This window comes from Corvus kubaryi, unplaced genomic scaffold (genome assembly GCF_017639235.1).
Source record: "Corvus kubaryi isolate FWS band 111438036 unplaced genomic scaffold, C.kubaryi_AGA036_p1.0 64978, whole genome shotgun sequence".
In the NCBI taxonomy this organism is placed as follows: Eukaryota; Metazoa; Chordata; class Aves; order Passeriformes; family Corvidae; genus Corvus; species Corvus kubaryi.
In genome coordinates, this window is record NW_024581659.1 from 222,030 (window position 1) to 249,336 (window position 27,307).

Consider the following 27,307-nt stretch of genomic DNA (forward strand, 5'->3'; position numbering starts at 1 on the left):
AGCAGTGCCCCAATACCCACGCCCTTTACAATAAACCGACTGTGTCCCAAGACCTGCCTATAGAGATCTCTCCGTCTCCATCCGTCACCGTCTACGTCCGGCCGTCCCGACTGGACCCCAGAACCCCACACCCAGAACCTACAGTTACGTAGGGACCATTTCTCTCACACCTCTGATATGGATTTCAGGTCTATGTTTTAACTTCAGTGATGCTAGGACCACTTCTCAACTAATAGATAATTAACTAAGAAGATCAGTTCACACTCTATTACTTGTTTTATGGCTGTGTTCAAAACTGCAGTTTTTCTTGAGAAGACCAGTGTGATGCTAAAGATCTGTTCTCCTGGTGCTGATGATGTATTTCTGCAGCTGCCCTGTATAACCCCTTATGGTGACTGATTAAATGGAATGTTGGTTGTAGCCTCCCAAAGGAGTGGGACTGCCATATCACCCTTCTCAAAGATGTAAAGAACTGTAAAGAAAACCTCATATAGCAAAGGGAAAAGCTTCAAGAGTTCGATAAACCAGGATCCTTGTGATGACGTGCCACTTCTAAAGGACAAGGCTGTCATATTTGTTATCTCTCTCAAGTAGAAGCTGTTACTGGGGATGCCCACTTTATTTACTCTAAACAAGCTCTAAACAAGTGTATGGTGTTTTCATATTTAAGAATGGGTTCTTCCTCTGCAGCTTCAATATTCAGCTAACAAGGTAAACTATCAGCTGAGCACTTTCCTCCATTTCCCTGGTTTATATACCAGGGCTGATTTGTCCTAAAGTAGCCTCATCCAAGGTAATGAGAACACTGAATGCCTCCATTCTCCTTTAGTTTGGTGTGCTTGCTTCTCTCTCCTTGTCCGAGCCTGGTTCCTGTTATTCATAACTGACACTAGTACACCACATAGATGTGCAGTGCTGTCACTTCCTCTCTCTTCTCAGTTTTTTTCTTACTGTGTATTTCTCATATGTTCTCTAATTAGCATATGCTTAGCTCTTCTGGCTTCAGGCTAGTTTTCATGTTTACAACCTCTGTGACACATTTTGTTAGAACTTCACAACTCATATATCATAGGAGAAATTAATTATGCATGTAACTTATTAGGTTAATAACTTTCATCTTATTGTGAGCTTTACATAAAGTTACGCATTAATAATTCAAAGGACAGCTTTGACATTGAGTGCATTTTCTAAAGCACTTCTATCCCTTCTTAGAAGTTTTGGGTCTGTGTGAAAACCACAAATAGTTTTTAAAAACTTGATTCCAGCTGGTTCCACATTTCTCTTGGGAGGCTGGATTTGCCTGTGCATCCAGCAGAGGAAGGCAATTAAATATTGGTATCCTCTTTGGTTTTGCAACTGGAATTTAAGAGAAAAACTTGGTATGTATGAGGACACCTTTTGGTAAGAATCGTTGAATGGTTTGGATTGGAAGAGACCTTTAAAGGTCATCTAATCTAATCCCTCTGCAATGAGCAGAGACATCTTTTACTAGATGAGGCTGTTCAGAGCCCCATCCAGCCTGACTTTGAATGTTTACAGGGATCTTACCACCTCTCCGGAAGGCCTGTGCGAGTGCCTCACAACCCTCATCATCAAATATTTCTTTCTTATATCTAGTCTAAATTTGCCCTCTTCTAGTTTAAAAGTATTAGCCCTTGTCCTATTGCAACGGGCCCTGCAAGAAAGTGTGTCCCTGTCTTTCTTATAAGCTCTCTTTAAGTACTGAAAAGCTGCACTGGAGTTTCTGCAGAGCCTTCTCTTCTTCAGGCTGAACAATTCGAACTCTATCAGCCCATCCTCATAGGAGATGTGCTTTTGCCCTCTGCTCAACTTTGTGGCCCTCCTCTGCACCTGCTCCAGGGCCTTTCAGTTGACCTTGTTAAACATCATGAGGTTCCCATGAGCCCATTTCTTGAGCTTGTGCAGGTCCTTCTGGGTGGCATCCCATTCTTCAGGGTGTGTCAGCTGCAACACTCAGCTTGGTGTCATCTCCAAACTTGCTGAAGGTGCATTTGATGACACTGTCTATGTCGTTGATGAAGATTCTGAACAGTCACAGTCCCACATGTCACTGATCTCCGTTTGGGCATTGAGGCATTGACCACAGCCCTTTGGATGCAACCAATTCCTTGTCCACTGAACAGTCTGTCCATCAAATCCATATTTCTCTAATTTAGAGAGAAGGATGTTGTGAGGAGCTGTGTCAAAGGCCTAGACCTGAAAACTGCCTCCTCAAATACCCAGGTATGTCTAACAGATCAGCTGTGTTGCAATACTCCCCTTAAACCATTCCACAGACTCCACTTCTTTGAAGTGCAGCAGACAAGCTTTGATGGTGGTGGCAAGGACTTAAGAACAGTACTGGCATTGTATTTGAACTGTCGCAGCCAGAACCTTCCTTGGTTTTACTGGGGCCTCAATAAGTGTGTGGACAGGAGAGTTTTGGTAAATGTAGTCTAGCTTTCAAAAGTCTTTCAGTGATGTGTCCCACCAAAATGCTCTTCAGGAACTGAAAAAGCAATGGCAGAGAAAGAAGGTCTGGGCACAGAGGAAGAACTGGTTGCAAGGTAAAAAACAGAATGCAATAAAGAGAATGCACTCAATAGTTCCCATGGGAGGGCCCTGGTGGAAAGACTTTTGGGATCCATGCCGAGGTCTGAAAATTCATTAGTGGAATTATGAGTGGAAAGGGATGTGGATGGAGACAGCATACATTTTACTGAGAATATGAAAATTTTCAGATGAGGATTGTCTGCAGAACTGCAGAGGATGACCTAGTAATGCTGAATGTCTGCACAAATAAATAGCAAATTAAATGTGTGTAAACACAAATTGAGGTGTTTATACTGGGAGGAGGAGAGAAAAGAATCGCTATTATGTGTAAGTGATGATAGACTTTGAGCTGCTTCTGATATTTTATTAAATAATTATTTAACAATATTTGCTCAGGGGTCAATATTGGGCAAGTAATCACATCTAATATTATGCATTTCTAGAAAGGGAATAAGAGTGAAACAGAAAATATAATGATGTCATTAAATACAACCACACTGGACACTGTCATCCTGTCATTTTAATCTCAGAAAGGGGAGAATGGCAACAAAGATCATCAAAGGTTATTAGAGAGACTTCTGTACAAGAACTGTCATTACAGTCTGGGGCTCTTTGTAACAGAACTGATGGAAAAAGGGTATGACAGTGGGGAATCATAGTGTACTTTCTGTTTCTTTTCGAATATAGTGACTAAGTGGCATCAAAAGACAAAGGCAGGGCAAGCTTCAGAACAATCAAAAAGAAATATGATGGCAATTAAAGTAATGGAAGTCCTTGCCATGGGATGTTACTGTGCCTGGAAAAACTCACAGAAGAAAAATTATTGATGGTGTATGAAATACAAAGACATCAGTTTCTGCATGCAGACTCTCACAGCCCCAGATAAGTGGAGTCTGTGAAATGGTTTGATGGGTGGGTATTGCTACACAAATGCTCTGTTAGACTTGCTTGGGTATTTGAGGAGGTGGTTTTCAGATATAGGGTACTAATCCAATGTAATATGGAGAATTTTATAGGTTTTAAATGTTTATTTGTTTGTGGAGAATTTATTGTTTAAATATTTCCTGATACAGGTACGCTATTTCTAGGTTCCCTGCAGTATTTCCAAGTTGATATTCCGTTTGCTTTGCCTTATATTAACTACAGTGTGCCACAGCCCACCAGAGGCCGTAGTACACATAATCCCTTCATTGCAAGTATTGCATAGCAAGGTCATGTTCCGGAAGGCTTGTACACAGCCGAGGGTGAAGGCAGCAAAGAATCAATTTGGTATGAAGTTTGACATACAGGTTTGTGCCGCAATGTGTAGATGTGTTAGGAAGAGCTGGAGGAGCAGACACAGAAGGATTTAGAAAAGGCTGGAGTGCCTCATGTTGGCAGGAGGTGTAATAATGCCCCTTTGAATGAAAATGAGTTCATACGTGTAGGCAGCCTACGTTTGAGGAAGTTGCTTTAAGTGAAAAGAAAAACAAGGAGGGCTAGATGAATCCCAGATGTTTGCAGGAAAGTGCAAAACTCGCTTGCCTTCTTTTACCATTTGTAATTATTAAGGCCCCCAGAACAACTAATCAGAAATGACTATATTAGAAGTAGTTTTACAACTCTGCTTGTTGAGCTGCATTGTAAAAGGATTTGTCTTTCAGTAAATATGATCTTTTCATGCATAGAATTGGGAATTCTGTAAAGGTTTGGAGGGAGATTTCCAATAGGAAAATCTCCCCAGATCAATATGGGCTGTGGTAGCAGTAGACAGCTCTCAAGCCTTATCCTGGATTTGGGGATTTTTTCATCCATGACTGACTGTCAGACAGTGAACATTTGTATTTTCTTCCCTGTGGTTGTAACTGTGGAAGTGACTATTAAGAAGGTTTATTACTGCCAACTGGACCCCTTTTCAGAGCACTGAATCCATCTGGAGTTGTCTTTTACAGGAGACTTAAAACCCAAGGAGCATTTTTTACTTTCTCAGAACGGTGGACTGATGCTGTGTAAAAAAGGGATGAAAAGTGTTTACCCTACTTGGACAAACTCCAGAGAATAACAGATATTAGAAATAGTAAACATCTGTCAGGTCACCTTGTCCATCTTCTCATGCCAGGAGTCCCATTGTTCCCTTCAGTGTATTAACTTGGAAACATTTCTACAAAGAGTTATTCTCCATGGGACTGTGACTGTCATTTTCTGTGTTCTGTTTACTGCTCCTAAAGATGTCTTAAGGACAAGTAAGACTTCTCTTTGCACCTTGGTTTCTTTGCATTTTGGGTGCTGTAGACTTAGCAGCAAACATATATAAAAACAAAAAGCAACTAAATTGAAAATAATTATTTGGAGAATTGCACGTATTAGCACTATTGAGTGAATTAAACACTTTCTCAACTAAAAAATTGTGAAAAACTGGCCAAAGTTATTCAACAGACAAGTGGCAGGATCAGGAATAAAAACCAGGAAACATAATACCCGATCTATTGCTTAACTCAGCAGAATACAAACGCCTGATACTCAAATTGAGTCCGTAGTCATATGTCCTCTTCCTAATTGAGGGATTTGTGGCATGTAAGGGTTTCAAAATATCAGAGAGTTTTAAGGTCCAAAACCCCCTCCATACCCAGCTAGCTCAGCCTTCAGGTGATTATCTAATTATCCCCAATTATACGTGGATTCAGAGTGTTCATAAACAGCAAACACCAAGCCTCACTTTCTCCTGTGCCCCTCACATTACATCTAATAATTTGGACCTCTTTTTAAGTTTTTGTGTTGGTTAACCACCTCCTACTACAAAAGCAATTGGGCCTTTAATCTGTTTGGAATTTGTCTTGACAATGCCCCCTAAATGTGGATCCTTTTGATGCAGTTTTCTACTGGAACAAAGATGCTTCAGAAATGTGGTGGTTTTACTTCATCTGCGGTAATCAAGTCTTTTCTTTATTTATCTTTCGAAAAAATAAACCAATGGAGCTTCTTGTCTTTTATGCTAAGGCATTTATTCTGGTTTTCAAATCCTGTTGAAGCTGCTTGATATATTCTTTGCAACTATTTAGAGTCCTTTCTTTAAGAAAATGTAGACATTAGAATGATACCTAGGGTTACAGTGCATATGGTATCAGTGCTGCATATTGCTTATTCTAGTCATTTGTCCTGAGACTGTATTGCCCTTTTGCCCATAGTATTTTACTGGAGGCTCACATTTTCTCCTCTGATGTTTTCTGAATTCTTTTCAAAGGTGCAGCTCCCTTGCAGCTTCCCCTTCATGGTTCTGTAGTTCATGGCCTGTCTTCTATGTTTTTAAACTTATATATTTGAGTATTCAAATGTTTTAAAAGCTGCTTGGAATGAAAGGGCCTGGACTTCCATGCGCTACGAATCACACTGTACGACTGATCTGTCATTAAGGTTGTTCAGTGGTCTGCCAAACTTGGTGTTACCTTCAAGTATCAGCTTCAGTGCTTTTTATATTTACTTCAAGGTAATTGATAAAATATTTAATACTATTGCATCAAACATAAATTCTTATGGTGCATTAGAAATACCCTTTATCAATAGTGCTACCCCACTGACAAATACTTTGTGAGACTTGTCAGCTGAGGACTGATGATCTATCTATCTATCTATCTATCTATCTAATATTATGTCCAGTTTTGTTATTATATGCTGTTTATTTGAGCAGAATTGTCTTCTGGTGTTCAGCCAAATACCTTAAAAAATGTTTCATCTGTGCTTTCACCACTGTCATTCAAATTATATCAGGTTTATTTGACAAAAGCTCCTTTTACAAAGGAAGATCTAATGACATTAAGTATTGTATTCCTCTCCTTTAATGTTTTTATTAAACACTTCAGAGAGAAGCTGTTGTGCTATTTCCTCCAGGGTTGATGTTTCCTCCAGGCTAAACCATTCTATAGTTATACATCTTGTCCTGTTTGGCTTTTTAAAACATTCACACAACATTATCATTCTTTTATTCTTCTGTTATCTTTCTTTTATTCCAAGATTAAAAATAAACCCCAGTGATCATAAATCTCCTCATTCAGCTCTTTTAAGAAATTGGAGCAAGTGGCCCAAGTCTGTGAAATTAAAAATAAAACATGTTTATTCCTGGTAGCTGATCAACATCCTCTTTTATTCTCATGGATTGCGAAATACTTTTGTCATCTTGTGATATAAACACTTAGGTTCTTCATGTATTTATATCTGACAGAGAAAAAATATTGCATATTTCATAAATTTTAGAAGCTGAACCTTTTAAACAAAAAATTGCCATCCTGGTGTTATGATGGACTTTTGTATCAAGGTACAACTTTTTTTTAACCACTAGTGCATCCTATAGTGATTTAAAGAATTCATCTTTCCATTGGATCACTAGGAAATGTTGCACATTACTTCCAACCTGAATAGTTGTGATTTGGCTTTATCATTATGCTTTTATCTCTTAAACTAAAGCAGATCTCCTCTCTCAGATGGAGATTCCTGTAGCATGTAGATTTGGATCAGCTTGTAACCTACCTTTGGATGAAATAAATGGAATTAGTTGGACACCTCACCCAGTATAGTATAAGATTAAGGTTTTTTGTGTTCTTTGATGTTTTTTAACATATTTTTAAAAACATAGGCAAGATAACAGGCCACAGTATTATTAAATGGTTTCACTAATACTATATATATAATCAGTGGCTTTTGTCTGTACTTTCTTGATAGCTTCCTACTTTGACACTGAAGAATCACAGTTCGCCCCCTTCAGAACTGCTTTACAAAGGCATTTCATGTTCAATTGGTTATGCACCAAGGCATGCATGCTCTTTTCATAGTCACTATTTGGAAGGCTTAGATACGGTTCCCATTGTGTGAGAGTTACTTACAGTCTTTGATCCTAAACCTATAATCTAGCAATGGCCTGAACTGAAATAATGTGTCTGAGTATATATTATTATATGCATGTCAAAGTGATAAGTAATCTGAATTTTAGCTATCTTATTGTTCTTTTCCAAAAAACCACCTTAGGTGTCATGACTATGTAGTATCTGGAAGTTGCTCTGTGGTTGTAGTTCAGTTGAGGTAGGACTGAAAGTTTCTGGGCAGTGTCACTTTCCCCAGTGTGCTGCCTCAGTCTGTCTCTCGCTGGCACCTGGAAAGCTTTATTAATAATGCTTCTTCAATAAAAGTATAAGAAACTTCAAAGAAAAGTATATCTGTTTGCATATTTCCTCTTCTTGCCCTTATTTTTTTGATCCAAGGGATCCTAGGACATTGAAATAAGCCTGCAGTCCTAAATTTTTGGTAATTGATGGTATAGGATGATCCTTATGTTTCTCTGTGCTAGTAGAAACTGTCACTTGCAGTTTGGTCACTGCCATTTGCTACCTCCTCACTTCCCTGTCCTCACCAGTGTCTTCAACATGTAATAATCAATAGTAATTGTAGTAACAGTAGTAATAATGTGATAGTAATGTTCCTTTAGTGGTGTAGATTTTACGTTCAGTCTGGCAAAATGAAACTTGATTTTAGAAGGCAGTGACTATGCATCTTACACCTCTTACAGGAGCATGCAAGCCAAGTTTGCAGGACGTGATTAACATGAGGGGGTTTATTTTCTTGATTCAAGCTAATTTTAGGGTTTAACTTCCAGGGTCTAATACTTCTACATAAGCAAGGAAGAAAATGGCAAGAGGCTGATGATCTGCCTTTAAGAGGCACGTTAGCCTATGCAGGACAAAACAAATTTGTAGCACAGTGCAGAAACAGCAGTTGAGAACTTTTGTATTCTCTGGCTTCTGAACTTTTGTGGCTTTGTGAGGGACCTGGGACAGACATCTCCAACCCATCTTTCCTTATAGAAGGTCTTGGGAAATAATTCTTACCCTTAGTAATGCTTGTTGATAGACCTGCAAATGATGGGTTTGCAGTAAGAGATGTCAGGCGTGTGAGTGCCAGAACAATATGAGATTCTTGTGCTTTGGAGAGCAAAGAAATTGTGTTACAAAACCATACAGACCTTATGACAGAGTGACTGAGGAGTTAGAGAAAAAACTTGCCTGTTTGCTTACTATTTATATTGCTCCCAAAGCAAAATGGGGTGGGGAAGCATGGGGTAGCTGAAAAATGCAACCCTTTCAAAGTGTATTGCCCTAGGGAAAGAAAGAGAAAAAAAGAGTATAGTAAAGTATAGAAAACAGCAGCACTTTCAGAGTGCTGTAATCATCACCACTAATCCTCTCCTTTTGAGTGCCTTATGTGTGAAGGACCCAAGCCAAGCAGAACAATGACTGCCTTGAAATGGCAGGACACAGCGATGCTGGGAAACATCATGGGTTGAACACATATTCTCTAGCAATGTACTTTTCAGCATTTTCCTCTTAATATTCTACACATGGGGCTTTTTCATGTGGTTTTTGTGGCTTTTTTTCCTTTTTCTTAATTGCCCATTTGAAATAGTAAAATAATCAGAGCTGACATTGAGTTATTTGGAACAGGACTATAGGCAATAATGTGCCCAATCCAGTATAGTTTACATTAGAAATACTCAAAAGCCCCTGTTCTCATTTCCTGTGTTTCCTCCCTCATCTGTGCTTCTTTCAGGTTTGCCCTTGCCAATGTGAAAAAAAGAGAAATGTATGAAGAAGCATGCTTAGGTTCTGCAAAGTCCCATTGCTGTCCCATGTACAGCAAAGTTAGTTGCATCTTCTGAACTGATATCTTACTTCTGGATATACTGGAGGGTGTGGAAAGGCTGAATTTTCAGTCAAAAGTATTCTGGTGTAATCTCACCTTCACCAGTCTTTTCGCTAGGAAATGGTAATTCCGTCCTTGCGTGGCATTTGTCGTGGTTTAACCCCAGCCAGCAGCCGAGCACTGCGCAGGCACCGGCAAGGTGGGGGAGAGAATCAAAAGGGCAAAACTGAGAACACTCATGGGTTGAGATAAAGACAATTTAATAGAAAAAACAAAAGCCACATATGCAAGCAAAGCAAAACAAGGAATTAATTCCCTGCTTCCCATGACAGGCAGTTGTTCAGCCATCTCCAGGAGAAAAGGGCCCCATCACATGTAACAGTGATTTGGGAAGACAAACACCATCACTCCAAATGTCCCTCCCCTCCTCCTCCTTACCCCTGCTTTCTATGCTGAGCATGATGGTCTGGAATATCCCTTTGGGCAATTGGGGTTGGCTGCCCTGGTTGAGTCTCCTCCCAACTTCCTTGCTAGTGTGACAATATGGAAAGCAGAAAGGCCTTGGCTCTGTGTAAGCTCTGCTCAGCAATAACAAAAACATCTCTCTGTTATCAACCTGTGTTCGGCACAAATCCAAAGCACAGCCCCATACCAGCCACTGTGAAGAAAATTAACTTTACCTCAGCCCAAACCAGCACAGTGTTTCCATAAAAAGATATGCTTTTGCTTTGTGAGCTACTTTCAGGGAAAGAGAAGGACAGCAGTTACTAGAATGCCAAGCAGTTTGTTGGTCACAGAGCTGCATAAGAACAGAATGTGGGGATCTGCATGCAGATGATGTGCATTCTTCTAATGCTACTTTTACGGTCCTGGATAAACGTGGGCTGGGCATCAGTTAGGGGGTGGTGAGCAATTGTGTGGTGCATCACTTGTCTGTCTTGGGTTTTATTCCTCTTTCCTTTGTTGTCTCCTTTTTCTTCATCTTTATTATTATTATTATTAGTAGTAGTAGTATTAAACTGTTCTTATCTCAGCTTACAGCTTGTACCTTTTATTTTATTTATGATTCTCTCCCATGTGGTGCTTTGTTGCTATCTAGGGTTAAATTACAACAGCATAGCCTAAAAATCACAAGTGAAGACATGAATATGCACATACACATATATGCACATAGAGCAGAGTGCATGCAGGTACTGTTTACAAATGTGTACAAACCCACATACATGCCTTCAGTAGCTACCAGTGTGGATCTCTACGTGAGTACATAAGTACATGTGCTTTCTTATGCATCTATGCACAGTATATGGATATGTAAATATATGTCAGTACATCCAGGCAAACAAATATAGCATGTAGGTTGATTACATGTCCAAAAATCCAACCAGTCCTTCACTGAGGAATATATATGAGTTTTTGCTTCCAGGAATGAATTTTTTCAAGTTTTGTGACTATGTCAGCCATTTTCTCTTATTCCCTTCTTTTTCCCTTCAGCTGCCAGTAAAACACACAGACAAGTTTTCTTGATATACTAGAAAAAGAATAGCTGACTGATTTCTATGTATTTTGCTATTTTTGATAGTGTTTGCTCAGTGCAAGGAGAATAAAACTGCTGTAGAGGAGAAACAGTAGGTTCTTTGAGTGCCACATAGACAGAACAGTAATTTCTGTATTCTGGTCAAGGTGGTCTCGGTAATAACAATAACAGAGCCCTCTTCTCAATCCCCTCCTCCAAAAAAGGCAACTCCAGAAATGGAAGTTCACCATGTTCTGAGACAGTTGCCATCACAGTAGTACCTCAGTGCTCTGTAAAGGTTGGAAAAGGTTGGTAGGAATTAAACCTCTACAGAGAAGTCCACTTAAACAGAAAGGTTTAGGTGAATTCCCACGAGAGTAGCTAAGGCAGATTTTATTTTATGCCTGCAAGTGTTTGATGAATGTAAGCTCTATTGCTCTGCTTAAGATCTGGTATAGATAATTCTTAAGCAGTAAGACAGTACTGAGCTAAACAGAAAATGTAAGTAAATTAGTCTTGTATCAAAGAAGCTTTCTTAGATGTTGAGATCAGTCTTCCTTGGGCTCCACACAGTGGAGATGGGAACCCCATGCCTGGGTGCATTAAAATGGCATTGTAACAAAAGTAAACAAACTGAGGGAAATGTTTACTACTGTTCAGTATTTACATAACAGAATTTCAAAACTGAAAGAGAATAGTAGATTATTTGCACTGATATGTGTTACCAAAATTTTTTCTCCAGCTATGCCTTAGGCACAGGGCAGTAATTAGGAAGAAGAAATATTCTTTTTTGCCATCTATTGACTTGTATGAATTCAGTTCCCTCTTTCACTTTCTCAAAATCAGGGATAGTGGCCCTTAGTGAGGGAGTGGAAGATAATACAGTATTAAATAAACTAAAGCCAAGACACTAATATTCACAGAGTAACTTAGACTGCTCTGTAGGAATTTATTGTAGAAAGTATTTCTACAATGGTGTGCTCTTTTTTTTAGCTCCCTTTGTGCTGGGAACCAGCTAATCAGGTGTCTCTTTTGTCTGGTGCTTAGTGCTGACTCCAGTCCTGACCTCTCTCCTTTCTGAAGAGCTCTCTCTCCTCCTGATTGCAGCAGCCCACCTACTTTGAGAAGGAAGTGTAATCTGGTGCTGAATTGGGTGCTGAGGTCCTCATCTGTCTCCATTCCTGCTTCTCATTTCAGTGCTTCTACTGGAAAACGTCACCCGTATTTGCTTTTGTTTCTGCTTTCATGTGCTTTCCTTGAAGTTCTCTCACTGTGGCAGCAGTTCTGGCTGTGCTGAGTGCTTGCATATCCGCTCCTGTCCTCTGGGAGCTGCTGGACTTCTGCTCCATGCACACAGCTTCCAGATCAAAGCAAGGGATGAAGGTGAAGTTTTGTCAGCAGCCTTGGTGAACCCTGGTAGTGCCACTGGGAAGAGTATGAGTACTCTTCCCCAAGAAACTTGTAAAGGTGGTGGGGGCAGGGGAGAATTTGTTTAGTAAGAGTTTCTCTGGAGGCAAGATGAAACCATATCAACAGCTGAGGGGGGACTGTCCAATTTCAAGCCTTCCTTTATTGCTCTCAGACAGTGTTGCACTGTGCACTAAAGCTGTGGCTGGTGCAGCTGGGTGGCTTCTGGATGAACAGATGAACTAGGCTTTTTGGCATTATGGCAACTGGGGCTCAGTCCCAAGTAGAAGATAGGTATTGAATTTTTTTTTTTTAAGTTTTTCCCCCCTCTTTTTTTTATTAGTGCTCCAAGCTTAGAGATGAAGGTCACAGATAAGAGAATTTTTAGATACACATGAGAGAAAGATATAAAAGTGCTTATGGTTCTTTTTCTCACATCAGGTTGGGGGTTATAAGATGACAGTATTTTTCTCTTGATGCCTCTTGCAAGTAGGGAATTAACTACATTCCCTGCCCCCTACAGCAAATATTCAAGCAAGTAGTTAGCTCATCACATCCCTGTTTTCACACAACATAAGGCCCAGTGCAGATAAATGGTTGGGGAATCCTACCTTTGAAGGGTTTGAGCTATGTTCCATGCCATAGAATTTGAAGAGAGATGAGCAGAGAGATCCTGGAGAGATGTCAGTGTTGGCAAGTTATGGCACAGGGCAAAAAGAGAGGCATTAAAAAAGAAGTTTAGAATGCCATCGTATTTTGGGCTAGACATATGGAGACAGTCCTTCTCCTCCTCACCAGTCCATTTGGACCTGTGACAGATGGGTGTCAGCCATGGGATAATGTCATCCTGCCAATGGGAGTTCTTCAGCAGACCCAGAGTGTCTTTGGTCCCTCACAGGAGGAGAGCCTAGCTGAAGGCGTGCCTCTTCTTTGGGTGACACTGGAGATGGAGTGAGATGTCAGTGCCCCTGAGACCTTTGTGCTAAGGCTGAGGGAGGGAGACATGCTGGGATGCAGCACCCTCAGCTTCTAGAGCTACAACACAGACACCATGCTGCTGCAGTGGCACCACTTTTAGTCTGTACAATACTAAATCCACTAAATGCTTCCTCTGTTGCTGTAATCTCATTGTTACTTGAGCAGTGCTCACTTTTGAGCATGTGCTCTCCCATATGTAATGCTAAATATTTTCAAATTGATTTTTGCTGGGCAAGTGACAAAAACACAGAAGATGCTGCTGTTGTTGGCACAATTTGCTTAGCATTTGCTTTGCTTACATTGGAAACCTCAGCAGAGAGACTAATGCTTGCCTGGCATGTGGAGACTGAACTACCTTCTTGTACCTACCAGGGATATTCTAGTGAAGCAGCCCCAAGGCATACTGGCTAGGGAAGGTAGGTCCAAAGGAGTTTCCTCCAGCTGACATTTGTTTTCATTGCTACTGGTAAGATTAATTTTTTAAAATGTAAATCCATGAAATATGTAAAACTGAATTCACATGTAACATTCTGATATTTTCTGAATCAAATTATTTCATATTGATTATTGAGCTGACCCCAAATAATCTGGAGCCAGTTTAACACAAACTGTATTTTCCTGTCCAGTGCAGTTCATGTGTCCTGTAGGGCCCTTGTGTCTCTTCTCCCAGAGGGACCAGAGTATTTGGTTAAGCTGCTTTGTGGGAAAACCAGTCATATGTCTCTGATGATGTCAGGTGGGACACTGACATTGTGTCATGTGAAAGTATTTCCTGAGGGAAGGGAGACCAGAGGCAAATTGCAAGTAAATGCAATGCCTGAAAAATACTGGTTAACATAAACCAGTTAAATTAATGCAAAAGTTTTTCTGTTAAGTTTGATAAAACTAAACTTGCCCTTTTGGGTTGGTACAGATTGTAGTGAAGCATTTCATTGCTAATTCTCTGTGAAGCAAATGGAATTCTGTGTTAGAAAGAATGCTTCTGATGGAAGCATTCACCCAGCCATACTAAACAGATCTATTTCCTGAGTTAGGTCTTTTGTACTTGCACAACCTTAGGTGGATTTGAAATACAATGATATCACTAAACAGAGTGTTATTTGCTAAGTCATTGTCTGATAGACTTTTCAGTGTAATAAGGTTCAAGCCTTAGATGATCAATGGGGCCATCCTAAAATAATTCCTCTCAGCCTTTCAGATGAAGTTCTTAAGACACTTGACAGTAATCATTTCCTCACTTAATCATCACTGAACCAAGCTCGACAGATTTAGCTTGTGCTTGCTAGACAAATCTGAGATTTCAGGATGCATTTGGGAGGGGCAGAGTATTCTGTAACTGGTGAATGTCTGTATAAGCTCACTACAGAACTGGATGTAATTGAAGTCAACTCCTGCATGCTGGTAATGAAGCTGCTGTGATAATGATTTTTTAGAAAAATTTTTTTAGAAGTAATTATTTATTTTTTATTTTAGCTCTCAAGCCTTCATTCACTAGGAAGGTAATTTTTAAATTTAAGCTCTTCAAAATTGTGAGGTGTCAATATTGTGTTAATATAAGGTTTATTCTTACTTTCTGTGCTTGAACACTAGGTAAGCCCTTAGATGCATAGTAATTTGTTCTTGCACATGTTCCTCTACCCTTCCCACACCCCCCAACACAGAATCATAGAAAATAAAACTAGAATGGACGATGAGAAGTTATCTACTCCTTTACACTTCCACTGTCCCAAAACAAAATCAATGACATCTAAGTGAGTCTTGACAATTTTTTAAAAAGCCTCCAGTGACCGTTGCTCTTCAGACAATCTCTTCCAGTGCTTCACTGTTCTTAAATTAACACTTTCTTGCTGTGATTTTTTGCCAATTATTTCTTGTTCTTTTCAGCGTGGGTACAAAGAAGAGGTTGTTGCTTTCTGCTTTGTAGCAGCCCTTTTCTATTTGAACACTTTATAGTGTCTCCTTTCCAACTTTTTTCTATTTTCTAGACCCCTGGTTATTTTCATTGCTCTTGTCAGGACTCTTTCCAGTAGTTCCACTCCTTTCTTGAAGTACAATTCTCCAAAATGGAGATGATCTCCAGCAGAGTACAGCACTATCTCTTTATATGTCTCCATACATTCTAGCATGCGTCTTTCAACCCACCCAGTGAATGATTTTCTCTGTGTAGCTAAGTGTTTATTTCTTCTATTTTGTTTTACCTCTGCACTAGGCTCAGTGTAAAACTTAGAATTTCCTTATTATTGTATACGGATGAATATTTTCAAAGTACAGACATATCTTCTCTATGTCCTTACATCCAGAAATACATCTAAGGTACAAATTGCTTTTCAGGGCTAACATGAGGTATATCTGTGTCTGTGGCATAGGTGAGGAACATCACAGCTGGCTGACTTGTCCCTGTCCTGCAGCTTTTTTCTTCTCGGTTACTAGGCCAAATGGAGGTTGAATAGAACATAAACAAGAGGAAAGTTCATTTTGTGCACCTGAATCTACAGTGAAATGCCTTAAACACTTTGCTATGACACAAAGGTGAACTATGTTACTGTCAAATACCAGACAGTTAGTTTTCTACATTTGTATTAACAATCAGCTAGTTGTTTTGGAAACAGAATGAGAAATCTAAATCTAATTTCTCAAGAGTATTTTTTAGCTTTAGCAGTAAAGACAAAGTATCTCCTTGTATTCGCTTACAGATTTTGGCTAATGAGCACTTCTGCAAAACCAGTTCCACAGTCTCAAGGTGGCTGCTGTGATATGAGGAATATACTTTAGAAGATACTGAGTTTAGATGCTTTCTTACCATTGCTTAGAAAAATCTGTAGGAAAGTGATGTTTTAAGAAATATAGAAATGATAACATTTCCTGTGATCCCTTTCTTCACTTCTTGTAGAACTTGAAGTTTGTGTAGCAAGGAAGGAAGAGGACTTGGTGCTTCCATCGCAAAAGAGCATTCATCCTCAAATCATAGTTAATGCTGAAACCAATTCTACTTAATTTTACTGCTGCCTTTTTCTTAGATGAGGAAACTGCTTTAGTCTTTGAGGCTATAGAATCCTTCAGCAGCATTTCTCTTTCAACTATAAAAAGGTTTCTTCCCAATTTAGACAGTGTTATGAGTTTTCACAAATAAATATATATAATTTCTAATGTTCCCCTCATGTTTATCTCAGGATGCAGTTGTGGCGTCTGCAGTGACGTCACGATGGCCACATGCCTGTGCCTGGTTGTATGCAGACTCCACAGCTACTGCCGTGTCATTGATGGCCATGTGGCCGTTGTGATGTCCCTTTTGGAATTCAAAGGACAGTTGTGACCCCAGTGAAGCCCTGGGTCCTCTGTCTTCTCTATCTGTTAAGGAAACATTTTCACGAAACCAGTTAAAGAAATTCCACCCTGCCTTTTTCACTCCTGTTTTATTGGCACCTTGAATGCCTTTATATCTGACTTTAGGGAGTGCTTCTCTGTATCTTCCTGCAAGTCTTTTGTAACTAAATCAATCTCTTTTCTCTTCTGGAATTTTCTACAAAACTTGAAGTTATTCAGAAACCATAATTGATTTGTAAGGTGGAAAAAATTTTGTAGGGAAGCTTGAAATACTTCTGCCTTATTGTTTAGGTGTTTTATTCACCATACTCCTATTTTTACCTTGGAGTGAAGGAAACTTTCCTATCTGACCATCCAGGAGCTAGCCACTCTGGCAGTCACACACGCAGCACCTAAGCTAGGTAGAGACCCCTTTGCAGCTACACGTACCATTCTCACGTGGTCAGGCAAGGTTTCCTTACCAGCTCAACTCTGGGTTTCCTATAGCAGAATATCAAATCTCTGGATCCTTAAAACAGTTTAATCTTGGTTCAATAACTAAATAACAGCTTGAGTCTGGTGCCTCTGAGAAGGGGCCCTGAACAAAGGAATCCCTGGGCTTTTATGCCCCACAGTCTAAGTGCCCCAAAGTCTGGAGTCATTGGCTCCTGCTGTGTCTCTGAGTAGCTGATCACCTGGCTGGGCCACAGGTCCCCATGCTCTATGTTGTCCAAAGGGTTGGCAGTTCATGGCCTCTTTCCTTGGGCTCCTCCCACCCAGAGCTCAAGCTGCAGCTCACACTGCAGCTGCAAACCAAGCTACATGCACTGAATGGATTCTTCAACGCTGGGTGAACACATATTCTTTCTTAAACATAATTCAGATGAAATCTAGACTTACATTGCTCTATTCAACATTTCACAAATCATATTTGAGTCTTGATTGTTTGCTTTCAGTTACTTTTCAGCAATGTTCAGTGTATTGTTTTACACAATAGGTAAATTAACTCTTTCAGTATGGGTAATGGTGATGGTGTTTATTACCTGAATACAGTTGTCATCCCAGTAAAACATCAAATATATTTAGACCAGGTATCTGCAGTCCATGTAGAGGTATTTAAATAAGTGTAGGAACTTTAGGTACCCATCACTGAAGTCTTGGATTGCTTCATACATAGTCTGCCCCAAGCACAAAGTAAAGTGCTGCTAATCTGGTGTGTTTGTTTCTTCATGCTTGTCAGGGCAGGCTAGAGAAACACAGGTCTAATAAACCAATGGATAAAGTGTAATTTTTTTTTGCTGTAGGAACTTTTTTTGGTTATGTGCAGGTGCCTTTAAAGAGGTCTTGGGCTCTAGCCTGAATATCTAGCATTTAGCCTTTGGGAGAATTGATATGGGCAGCTGGGGGAGGGGTGCAGCCTGTGACAGAGAAAAGCAATATCCCGGGTGCAATAGGTGAACAATTTGGCAGGCCTTCAGAGGTGCTCTTCCTAGCTAGCTAAATATATGCAGCCTTCAGGTTATTGCTTTTTTTCATGATGGTTCTAATTTGCCAGGCTATCGTTGGCCATTTCCCCTTTGGAGCATGCCTGTGTCCAGCCTGTACCAAAAATCATGTTTCCTGCTTAATAACACCAACTTGGAGAGGAATTTTTATATTGGCTACTGGCCAAACATAGCACATAATTTTTCTTTCCTTTTTGTTGCTCCCTTGCTATCTGCAACTTCACTTGATTGCAGAGAGATGCTTTTCATCATTGTGAAAAGCCATCTGATTAGAGCTGTCATTAACCCATGAGTGAAACTTATAAGAAGTTTAGCTGGAGAAATTCCTTGAATGCTTCAGAAATGCAAAGTTGCCATTTTAAAGAAACCTCAAAACTAGATTGCGGGTTTGTTTTAGCTCTGCCTAAAACAAGCTCTTCTTTCTCAGCAGATTTATAGGAAACATGATTTAATGTATATATTTTTTTCCCTCAGAATGTTTTAGATGTCATGAAATTCTATTGCTGATTATCAGGACCATGTGTATCTGGACTATCCCCTTCCTGACCATCCATTTATACTGGTCTAATTTATTAAACAAAGGCATTTTATGGTCAATATTCCTTTGTTAAAATGTATTTCGTAACAGTCCTCATGGAAAAGGAAAAACCAATTATTTTCTTTATTCTTGTCTCATTTTTGCAATATGAAGTGATTTTAAGATTGGAGGAATGAAAGTTACTTTTCAAAAGCTCTGTGGATACCTTTTGCTAATAATTTTCTCCCCCTTTCTCTTTTCCACCTTCCTTCCCAAAATAAAGGAGATGTGTATGTCTGTATCAGGAATCACGTCCTTGACTTCCTTAGACCTTCTCTGATACACATATCAAACCTGGGATGAGCTCAAGCTTGTCTCTTTTTAAACAGGCAAGATTGGCATTGTTCAGAAAGCACCCGACATAAATGGACAGGTGTATGGGCACTGCTTTCATTCCTTTGCTTATTTCTCACTTGCTATGGAAGCCATGTGTGGCACTAGAAAACTCCTAGAGAGGAACAGAATTCTGAGACAGTCATGGTCTCATTTGAATTTAGAAGAGCGAGTTTCAGTAGGTATTTTGGCATATACTGAAGAGCCTTCAAGTTAGTTCAGAGGTTGCTCATAATATCAGGCCACAAGGTAGGAAGTGCTATGCAGATGGTAGATTCTACTGCCGGCAGAAAGCTTGCTCAGTGAAACATGAAAATGTTTCTTTGGCTTGCAGCAGGTGACTCTAAGAAATTATATTTCTTCTGTTTCTTGAAGCTTATATATTTGAACGATAGAATCAAGTTTTTTGTCCAAGACTTTTTGCTTGCCTTCTTTTTTCAGTTGAATGTTTTAAGGTAGGATCACAAACATGTAAAAATATGAGAAAAGCTTCACTGAAAGCACTGATGACAAGTCAGACCAGAACTGACAATAGCATCTTCTCCTTTACCAGGCAGTTTTAGCAGTTGGGAAGGATGTGCTTCATCTGTCCTGGAAACTGAACTGAAGCATCTGTTGATTTCATTAAAACACAAAGATTCATAGGTTATGAGGCCAGAAAGAGCCATTATGATAATCTAGGCTGATTTGCTGTATAATTAATTCCTCTCTCACTATATCTTTTAGAGAAAACAGGTTACTATTTTAATTTAAAATTTGCCAGTAGCAGAGAACACACCATAACCTGTAGTAAATTATTTCAGTAGGAAATTACCCTCACGTAAAAATAAGTCATAATATTTTAAAATGTGAATTTCTCTAACTTCAGTCTCTAGCCCCCAGATCTCATTGTCCCTTTGTCACATGCATTGAAGAGCCCTCTATTGCCAAATTCCATTTTCTGCACAGGTACTTGTAGATTGCAATCGAATCACATTTTAACCTCTACCTATTAAACAGAATGAATTTGAATGTTCTCCACTATGGGACATGCATTCCAGTCATTTAATGATATTCCCTCTTCTCAATCTTGAACCTTTGGTTTAACAATTGAACTGCCATTATCAGAAACTGCCTTAGCATTTCTCCATTCCTGCCAAGGATTCACACTGGTTTTACACCCAAGGATTATTTCTATACTTTTCTTTTATTGTTATGGTGAGAATTCCGGTGTACTTGATTATACATCAAGATGTTGATGTCCAAATATGTCTGTCAATAATACCTCAAGTCAACTATGGAAATGCTTGCACTTTTTCCATAAACATAGGTGCTTTTTAGATTTCTCAAGCTACATGTTTTGTCTTGGAGTTTTTTAGAAGAAAATAATTTAGAACAACATTTGAATAACAGAGATTCAGATTGGGGTGGATATGTTTCTTTGAAAAGATTGAATTCAGAACTCTTGTATCTATTCAACACCCTTTCTCCTCTCTTCCCGAGGTCTTACTTTGTGCTTGCTTTCTTGGTCTGTTCTTTTCAATCTTAGCCTCAGATTCTGAGGCTAACAATGACAAAGTCATTGCTAGTGACTTTCTTGATTACAAATAAATTTATGTAATTTTTTTCTAGTTCCTTTGAAAGCATTCTGTCTCAAGGATTCTCCAGCTGTGGTACTTGTGTGACTAATGAAACACAAAGCAGTCAGCATCAAACCTCAAGAAAACCCAGAGGCAAACCCTCTACATTTTCCCAGAAAAGATGGGACCTGTTACTCAAGTATCAAATGCATCAAGGAAGGAGATGTAACCTGTATGTGGCTCAGCTGTATGTGGCAGCTCCTTATGTGTATATGATATTCCCTCTACCAGCAACCCGCAGAGATTGCTGAAAACAGATCACTGAGTCATGGCTAGAATCAACCCAGCACCACCCATCAATCATATGTAGGGTAGTGTGCTACCTGTCTGCTCCCCTCATGTATGAAAAGACTGGGTCAAGATACAGTTTAGAGGAATGCTGGCTTGAGCAATTGTTAGTGGTATCCTATAAGGGCAGCTCTCCTACCTTAGGATCATTAAAACCATAGCTCATTAAGGCCCGGTGTTCTCCTGCCCACCAAAGCAACTCCATACTGTGGTGAAACCAAAAATTCAACGTTGCACCAAAGTTGTAAGCCCTGGTGGGCCTGAAGAATGGTCAATCCATGCACCCAGTACAGTGTCTCCAATAGTGGAGGGTGCAAGTGCTGTCTAGAGATAACACATGAGCATGGCTGCTATCAGTGGCGCATTTCCTTACATTCCCACAGCACCCACTGCTGTTGGTTTTCATTTGCTGGAAGACACACTCCTTCCTTTTTCCTTTAGTATCAGTTTGTGGATTATTTGCTGTCCATTTTTATTTCTGGTTCCTTTTGCATCTATGTTGCACCCTGCTTCCATGACCTTCCTTGGCAGCAAGTTCCAGAAGTTCACTACCCTTTGTGTAAATAAGTACTTCTAAAAATCCGTTTTATTCTGATTTCATACAAGTTTCAGCAAGTGCCTCTAACTCTGTTATTGCTGGGTTTGGCAAAGAGCAGTTCTACATTAACCTTCTCCATCTTCTGTAAACGTCAATCATATTTTTCTCAGTCCTCTCCAAATATGAGCTTGGCCTTTTCATGCTATCCTCATAAAGCATCCTCTTCCATCCTTTTAGTTGCTCTATTTATTTCTTCTTTCTCCTTGAGAAGCAGAGACAGGACTTCATGCAGTGCTCAGAGCTAAAGTCTGACTGAGGTGCACCTCATTGTCTGGCAGGAGAGGAGGCTCTAATGCACCCCCTTGCTGTGTCAGTGGAAGGAGGTGTATGGTCTCTCTAATGAGAGCATTTGACATGATTAATCTGTAGAATAAAACTACTACGGTCCCATAAATTGAAAATGTATTTTATCCCTGTTGCAGATATTAATAGACTTGATGTTTCTGATGCCTGTGTGAGGGCAGAGCATATTATTAGGAATTGGAGCAAAAGAAGCTACTGTGGGTCAATACCGTCCTCTGCTGGGAGGAACTAGAGCTTTGTGCCATTTCACCAGATGGGATTTAACAGCTGGCTTCTCCTTTCTCTCTGTGTTTTGCCTTTGCAACCGGAAAATCTGATGCTGTGCTGACTGCACTAGTGAAATTCTCCTTTAATGCTTAGAGAAAGCTGGAAAATTTTTGCTAGCTATGAATGTACTGAATTGTGATTTCATTTATTTTTTCATCCTGAAATCACCTAATTTATAAGCATCATTCTTTCCCTTGTTTGCCTTTTAATATTTACCACATACACATTTCTCTGACTTTCCTGTCCTAATTGTACAAGTAGCAATGCATATCTCAATTCCCTTCTATTTTTGTAACAAATTGCTGACAACTCACGCTGATAGGATTTTGAAAGCAGAAATCAAATGTGTGTATGTATATGCTATATGACACAGACATAAAGTATTTTAGAATAATGACTCCTTAGAAGAAATCAGAGTCTTCAGTAGTATCACTGAACAAGAATTCAATAAAAATTGTGCTAGTTGCAGAAGTGGTTTTGCTTGCTATGTGTTCCAGCTCTGCATTTAGCAGGCATGGAAGGTGACTGAGATGAAGTACAGTTTACAAGTATTTCAGTTTTGTGCCTTCTCTAGTTCCTGCCTCTGTGAGAACAGCACAGGCAGAGAAGAGTCTGCTTTCCAGAAATTAATTCTGTACCTGGGAGAAAGAGAAGAGTAGGAGGTCTGGGCTCCTGAGTATGCTCAGGAGTGCTTGCCTGCTTGACACTCTTCTCTTGGCTAATTTCAATACATGTAGCAACAACAGAGCCCACAGTTCTGGTCCTTAACCAAGAAAAGTGAGAGTTCAGGAACTGAAAATGTACAGGTTTTTATTTGTTAGCCCAGAAATTTCTGGTTTCTTGAAGCAAGGATAAGCTATAGAGATATCTCCACGGCAAGTTTGTGTCAATAGTGATCTAAGATTTCTTGGTCAGAGAAATTTTAAGTCTTTGTTATTTTTTTCTTTAGGAGCCACAGGGTAATCACTAGCAGTTCACAGCAACTTGCTGAAATTCTTTTGCATCTCTCTCCTAGTAGCTAAGTAGGCTTATAGGAATAATAGAGAAATGACAGTGGTGGTACCAAGTTCCCTGCTGTGGCTAGTAGAGATGGACATGGAGGTTACACTTTGTTATGTATTTTGTATGGGATTTATGCAAATATAACAGCACGATACCAGACACACACTGGATTTTATGTACAGAAGCTTTTACAGCCGAGTGGGCCTGTGGTAGAGTTAATTGTTCTCACTGCCCTTCAGTTAAATATTCTCTTCTGACTGCTTATCTGATCTACAGCCATTGCAAAGTACCCATTGCTGTCATTTCTATACACTCTCCTGGTTCAACTCACCCCCTCTGTCATGATGTCAGACTCGCGCTGTCTCCTTTCTTCTCCCCACTGCCTTTTGGGAAAAGTTTATCTCCCATGGCTGAAAGTAATTGGGGTATTTGTATTGTATGCAGGATTGATGTATGATACTTTTCCTTGTGTCTGGCAGGTTGTTTATAAGAATAACGACATTCGTCTGGAGCTGTCTCGCTTGGCACGGATTGGTGATACTAAGATGAAGATCTATGGGGAAGTGAAATTCATATGTGAAAATGTGGCTACACTGGATCCCATCAGCTTTGAGACGCCTGAGGCCTATATTAGCCTGCCTAAATGGAATACCAAAAGGATGGGCTCCATCTCATTTGATTTCCGAACCACTGAACCCAATGGACTGATCCTTTTCACCCATGGCAAGCCTCAGGAGAGGAAAGATACCAGAAGCCAGAAAAATACAAAGGTAGATTTCTTTGCAGTTGAGCTTCTAGATGGAAACCTCTACTTGCTGCTGGACATGGGCTCTGGGACCATTAAAGTCAAGGCCACCCAGAAGAAAGCCAATGATGGAGAGTGGTATCATGTGGATATTCAACGAGATGGAAGATCAGGTGGAGTTATAACTTTTTCTTAAATAAATTCATATTTCAGATTCAGACCTAGGGCTATGTATTAATTCTCAGAACATTCAAAACCTGTTAGGTATCAGTCACCTCCTTTAGAAAGCTTAGTGTTACTCCAGTTATGTTTATCCAGCAAAGCAAAGATGTGAATGGCAAAGTTTTCATTAAATGTTTAGTGTGAACATTGGATAGCACATCACAGTCTATTAATGTTTTATTCACAATCCTCAGATATTCTGGACCTATCTTTGCAATTGCATGCATAGTTACAGTGATGACTTCTTTGTAGGCCATGGTAAGGTTTAAGGTCCTTAGGACCATTGTTCTCAGTTTGAGAAATTCTTACTGATCTACTTTGGGTTTCTGCATTTGGGATGTTGTAGTGAGAAAAATAAGAGTAACGGGCACAACCAATAACAAAATTATTACAACAAGTCAACATTTTCATCCTGTTCTGTTTCCTTTAGTATTCTGTAGTTTTGATTAGGTTTCTTTACTCTCTTGGATGACAGATTGTAGTCTTAAAATCTGAGTCAGCGTTCAGTGGATGTTTCTTTTCTTTCTTTGCAGTTTCTCATTTTTGAATACGGGTTTTAGTTTATTTCTAAAAATACAACTACCATGCAATTGCCAAGAGATACTTTTATTGTTTCCAGTGCTGAATATCAAGCTAACCTACTCATGATGTACTCTGAAATTGTGGGGGAAAACAAAAATGCTCAAATACTGTAACTTCATCTAGAGAATAGCAATTGTACTTCAATTTTATCTGAACCATTGGGATCTCAAGGCCTTCACTTCAAAAGGAATTTTGCTTGCATTTGCAAGTGGATTTGAGATTTGTCTGGTGATCTCCAGATGATAGTTTTAGGTCCCTACTTTTATGTTTCCAGTTGCTGAATACCATCAATATAGAGAAAGCAGTGCTAGAATTTGCTTCCCCTGAGTTTTTAGAAGAGCTGACTTTGAGATACCATGCAAAGCCTAACTGTTTGAATAGGTCTTTGCCTGAAGCTAGTTTTTCCTTTGATGATGTGAGTAGTTTCTTTGTATTTGGCATGGTGCTCTGCTTGGACTTAATATGTGTGGTTATATTGCTATCTCCTGAAGACATCGATAGGAGCATTTTATAAAGGAAGCCATAAATAAATAAATGGAGCTTTGATTTCTTTCAAATTGCTAAAATTTAATTAACTTCCCGGGATAAACTCAATTAGTTGTGTTTCGTACTGACTTCAGTTTTGCTTGCTCACTTGGGTGCTGTCTCATCCCTGAAGAAGCAGCTCAGAAGAGACAGAAATGACACTAGGCTCTATGCAAAGAATGTTTGCAAAACCCTACTAGGAGGGACACACGTTCATTCGGACACGTTCACAGGAGGGTGTGGCAGACGGCATTGCTACCTGATGGATGACACTGTAGGACTGACTTGTTTGTCGCTTGGCAGGGAGGTTTGTGGTGTTCTGGACACTGATTAGAGGTAACAGATTTTGAATTGAAACAGTTTTCTCAACAAGAAAGAACGTGTTCGTGTGATGTCTTGTCTTTTTTTTTTTTTTTTATTTAAGTGTATTCTCTGCTTACAATGAATACTTGGTTAATGATCCTAATGACTGATGTCTTGTGTCCTGAGAAAACCAGGATATTGGCATTGATTTCTTCCCATCGTACCTTTAGCAAGCATCAGTCACTCTTATCCAGTGACACTTTGGATAGGTGTGAGAAAGGAATTCAAGATCTCTTCTTGTTTAGTCCGTGGCTTTTCTTCCATGTGTGGACTGGAGAATGGTTACACCTTGAAGATTTTTTTTTTCCCCAATATGGATGACTGTAATTTAGAAACTGAAATAATTAATTTACTTAATGGAGGCTAAACACAGCTATTTGAGTTTAATGAGCTAGTGACCTAGAAGTTCTGATTCTTCTTACTAAAGCAGCAAGGCCTATATTAGGTGTCATCTCTCCCCTTCTTTTTTCCCGTTTTTCTAACAGTCCGAAACTTCAGATTCTGCTGATGTTAGTAAAATAGCTTAAAAATCCAAATATTCACTGTTGCAGTGCACTAAGGCAGGGAAGCTTGGCAGTCATGCTCAGGTAACCTGTGGCATCTCTAGTCCCCTTAGGCCTTGTGTATGCTTTGGTCTATGTTGGCCACCAGAGCAACAAAACCTGTTTTTGTCCTTCTACTCTGACAGAAGCTGGCAGCATGGACATGGACACCTAACGTCCTGTAACCTTTCTGTCCTTGGGGAAAGCTCCCACCAAGTGTTCACAAAACCTGTCACAGTTTCTAGCCAGGTAACAGTGAGCATGTTACATAGGACAATGTTTTCATCTGGTCATCAGCTACAAAACATGCATGACTTCCCACCTGATCAGACACTGAAAGTCTTACTGAAAGGTTTGGTTTACAGTTGTATCAGTGCACTGTTTGGTGTGCCAGTTCTGCCCTCAGTGGCTGGGGTGTTTTGGTCTGTTTGTTCTTTAGTCCAGCACAGAGTACCTAAGGCACTGCAGAGGAGATGCTTAGATGCTTCTGATTTCTCAAGATGGGCTTGGATCTACTCTAAGCAGAGTGGCAAACATGGGATTTGGAGGGAAAAAATTAAAAAAAAGGATGTCAGCTTATGTGAGTGCTCCTTTCTAGGATCAATACAGAATTTCTCCATCTCAGCAGCTTGGTCTTAAAAGTGCTGTTCATCCAAACTAGTGCCATCTCCTTACAGGAATTATTGCAGGGTACAAAACACTCAGAATGTTTAGGTTGCTGTCTAGCCTATTTCTGTTCATCATCTCACTGTCTTTCTCCAGGTTTTACTAAACATGGTATCCAATATTTCTTGTCTTTTGGGGGCGTTCTTTACCTTTGTGGCATTTGCACATGTTTGTTCTCTCCGCAGTAGCAGCTGTCTAGAGCTCAGCCCTCCAGTGTTTTGGTTCTAAGCTTTAGAGTAGTATGTACTCTACAGGCTGCTTTTGAGAAGTAGCAGTGGAGATGCTGGAAGGGGAGCTGCGTTCCCGTGGTTCTGTGACATGCTGCCTGTGTGACAGTATGTGTATTGTCACATCTTCTCTTTCCCTATTTTATGTGGTGCTCCAGCTTGTTTATACAAAATGATTCATCAAATAACTGTGGTTCTCTTTGAGCCTCTAATTTGTAATGCCTCTGTTGCTTCTGACACTCTGCTGCCTCTGACATTATTCCTTAATTATTACTGAACATCACACACATGGAATACCTTGTGTCTGTATCATATATGCAGTTCTCTAAGAACACAGAAGAAGACACCTCTTACAACTGAAGAAAAAGTGTGTGTACATGACTGTACTTTCTCACAGAGACAATAGCTAGAGTTAACCCTATCAGCTCTCCTTCCTTATTGTAGAGGTATCTGATAAAAATGCAATGATGTGGACTTAATCTTAAAGCTTGGATAGTGTCTCTGAAGACAGACTGTTTTAATGACA

General features: G+C 39.7%; 1 protein-coding gene across 5 annotated transcripts in view; it reads left to right on the forward strand.

The window, feature by feature from the left end:
- Positions 1-27,307, forward strand: part of LOC121672810 (neurexin-3-like) — a 290,579-nt gene that overhangs the window by 197,508 nt on the left and 65,764 nt on the right. For all 5 annotated transcript variants that reach the window (XM_042045700.1, XM_042045702.1, XM_042045703.1 and 2 more), the window contains one exon: positions 23,389-23,827. In XM_042045700.1, the coding sequence (XP_041901634.1) occupies positions 23,389-23,827 (439 nt within the window). The remainder of the gene's footprint in view (positions 1-23,388; positions 23,828-27,307) is intronic.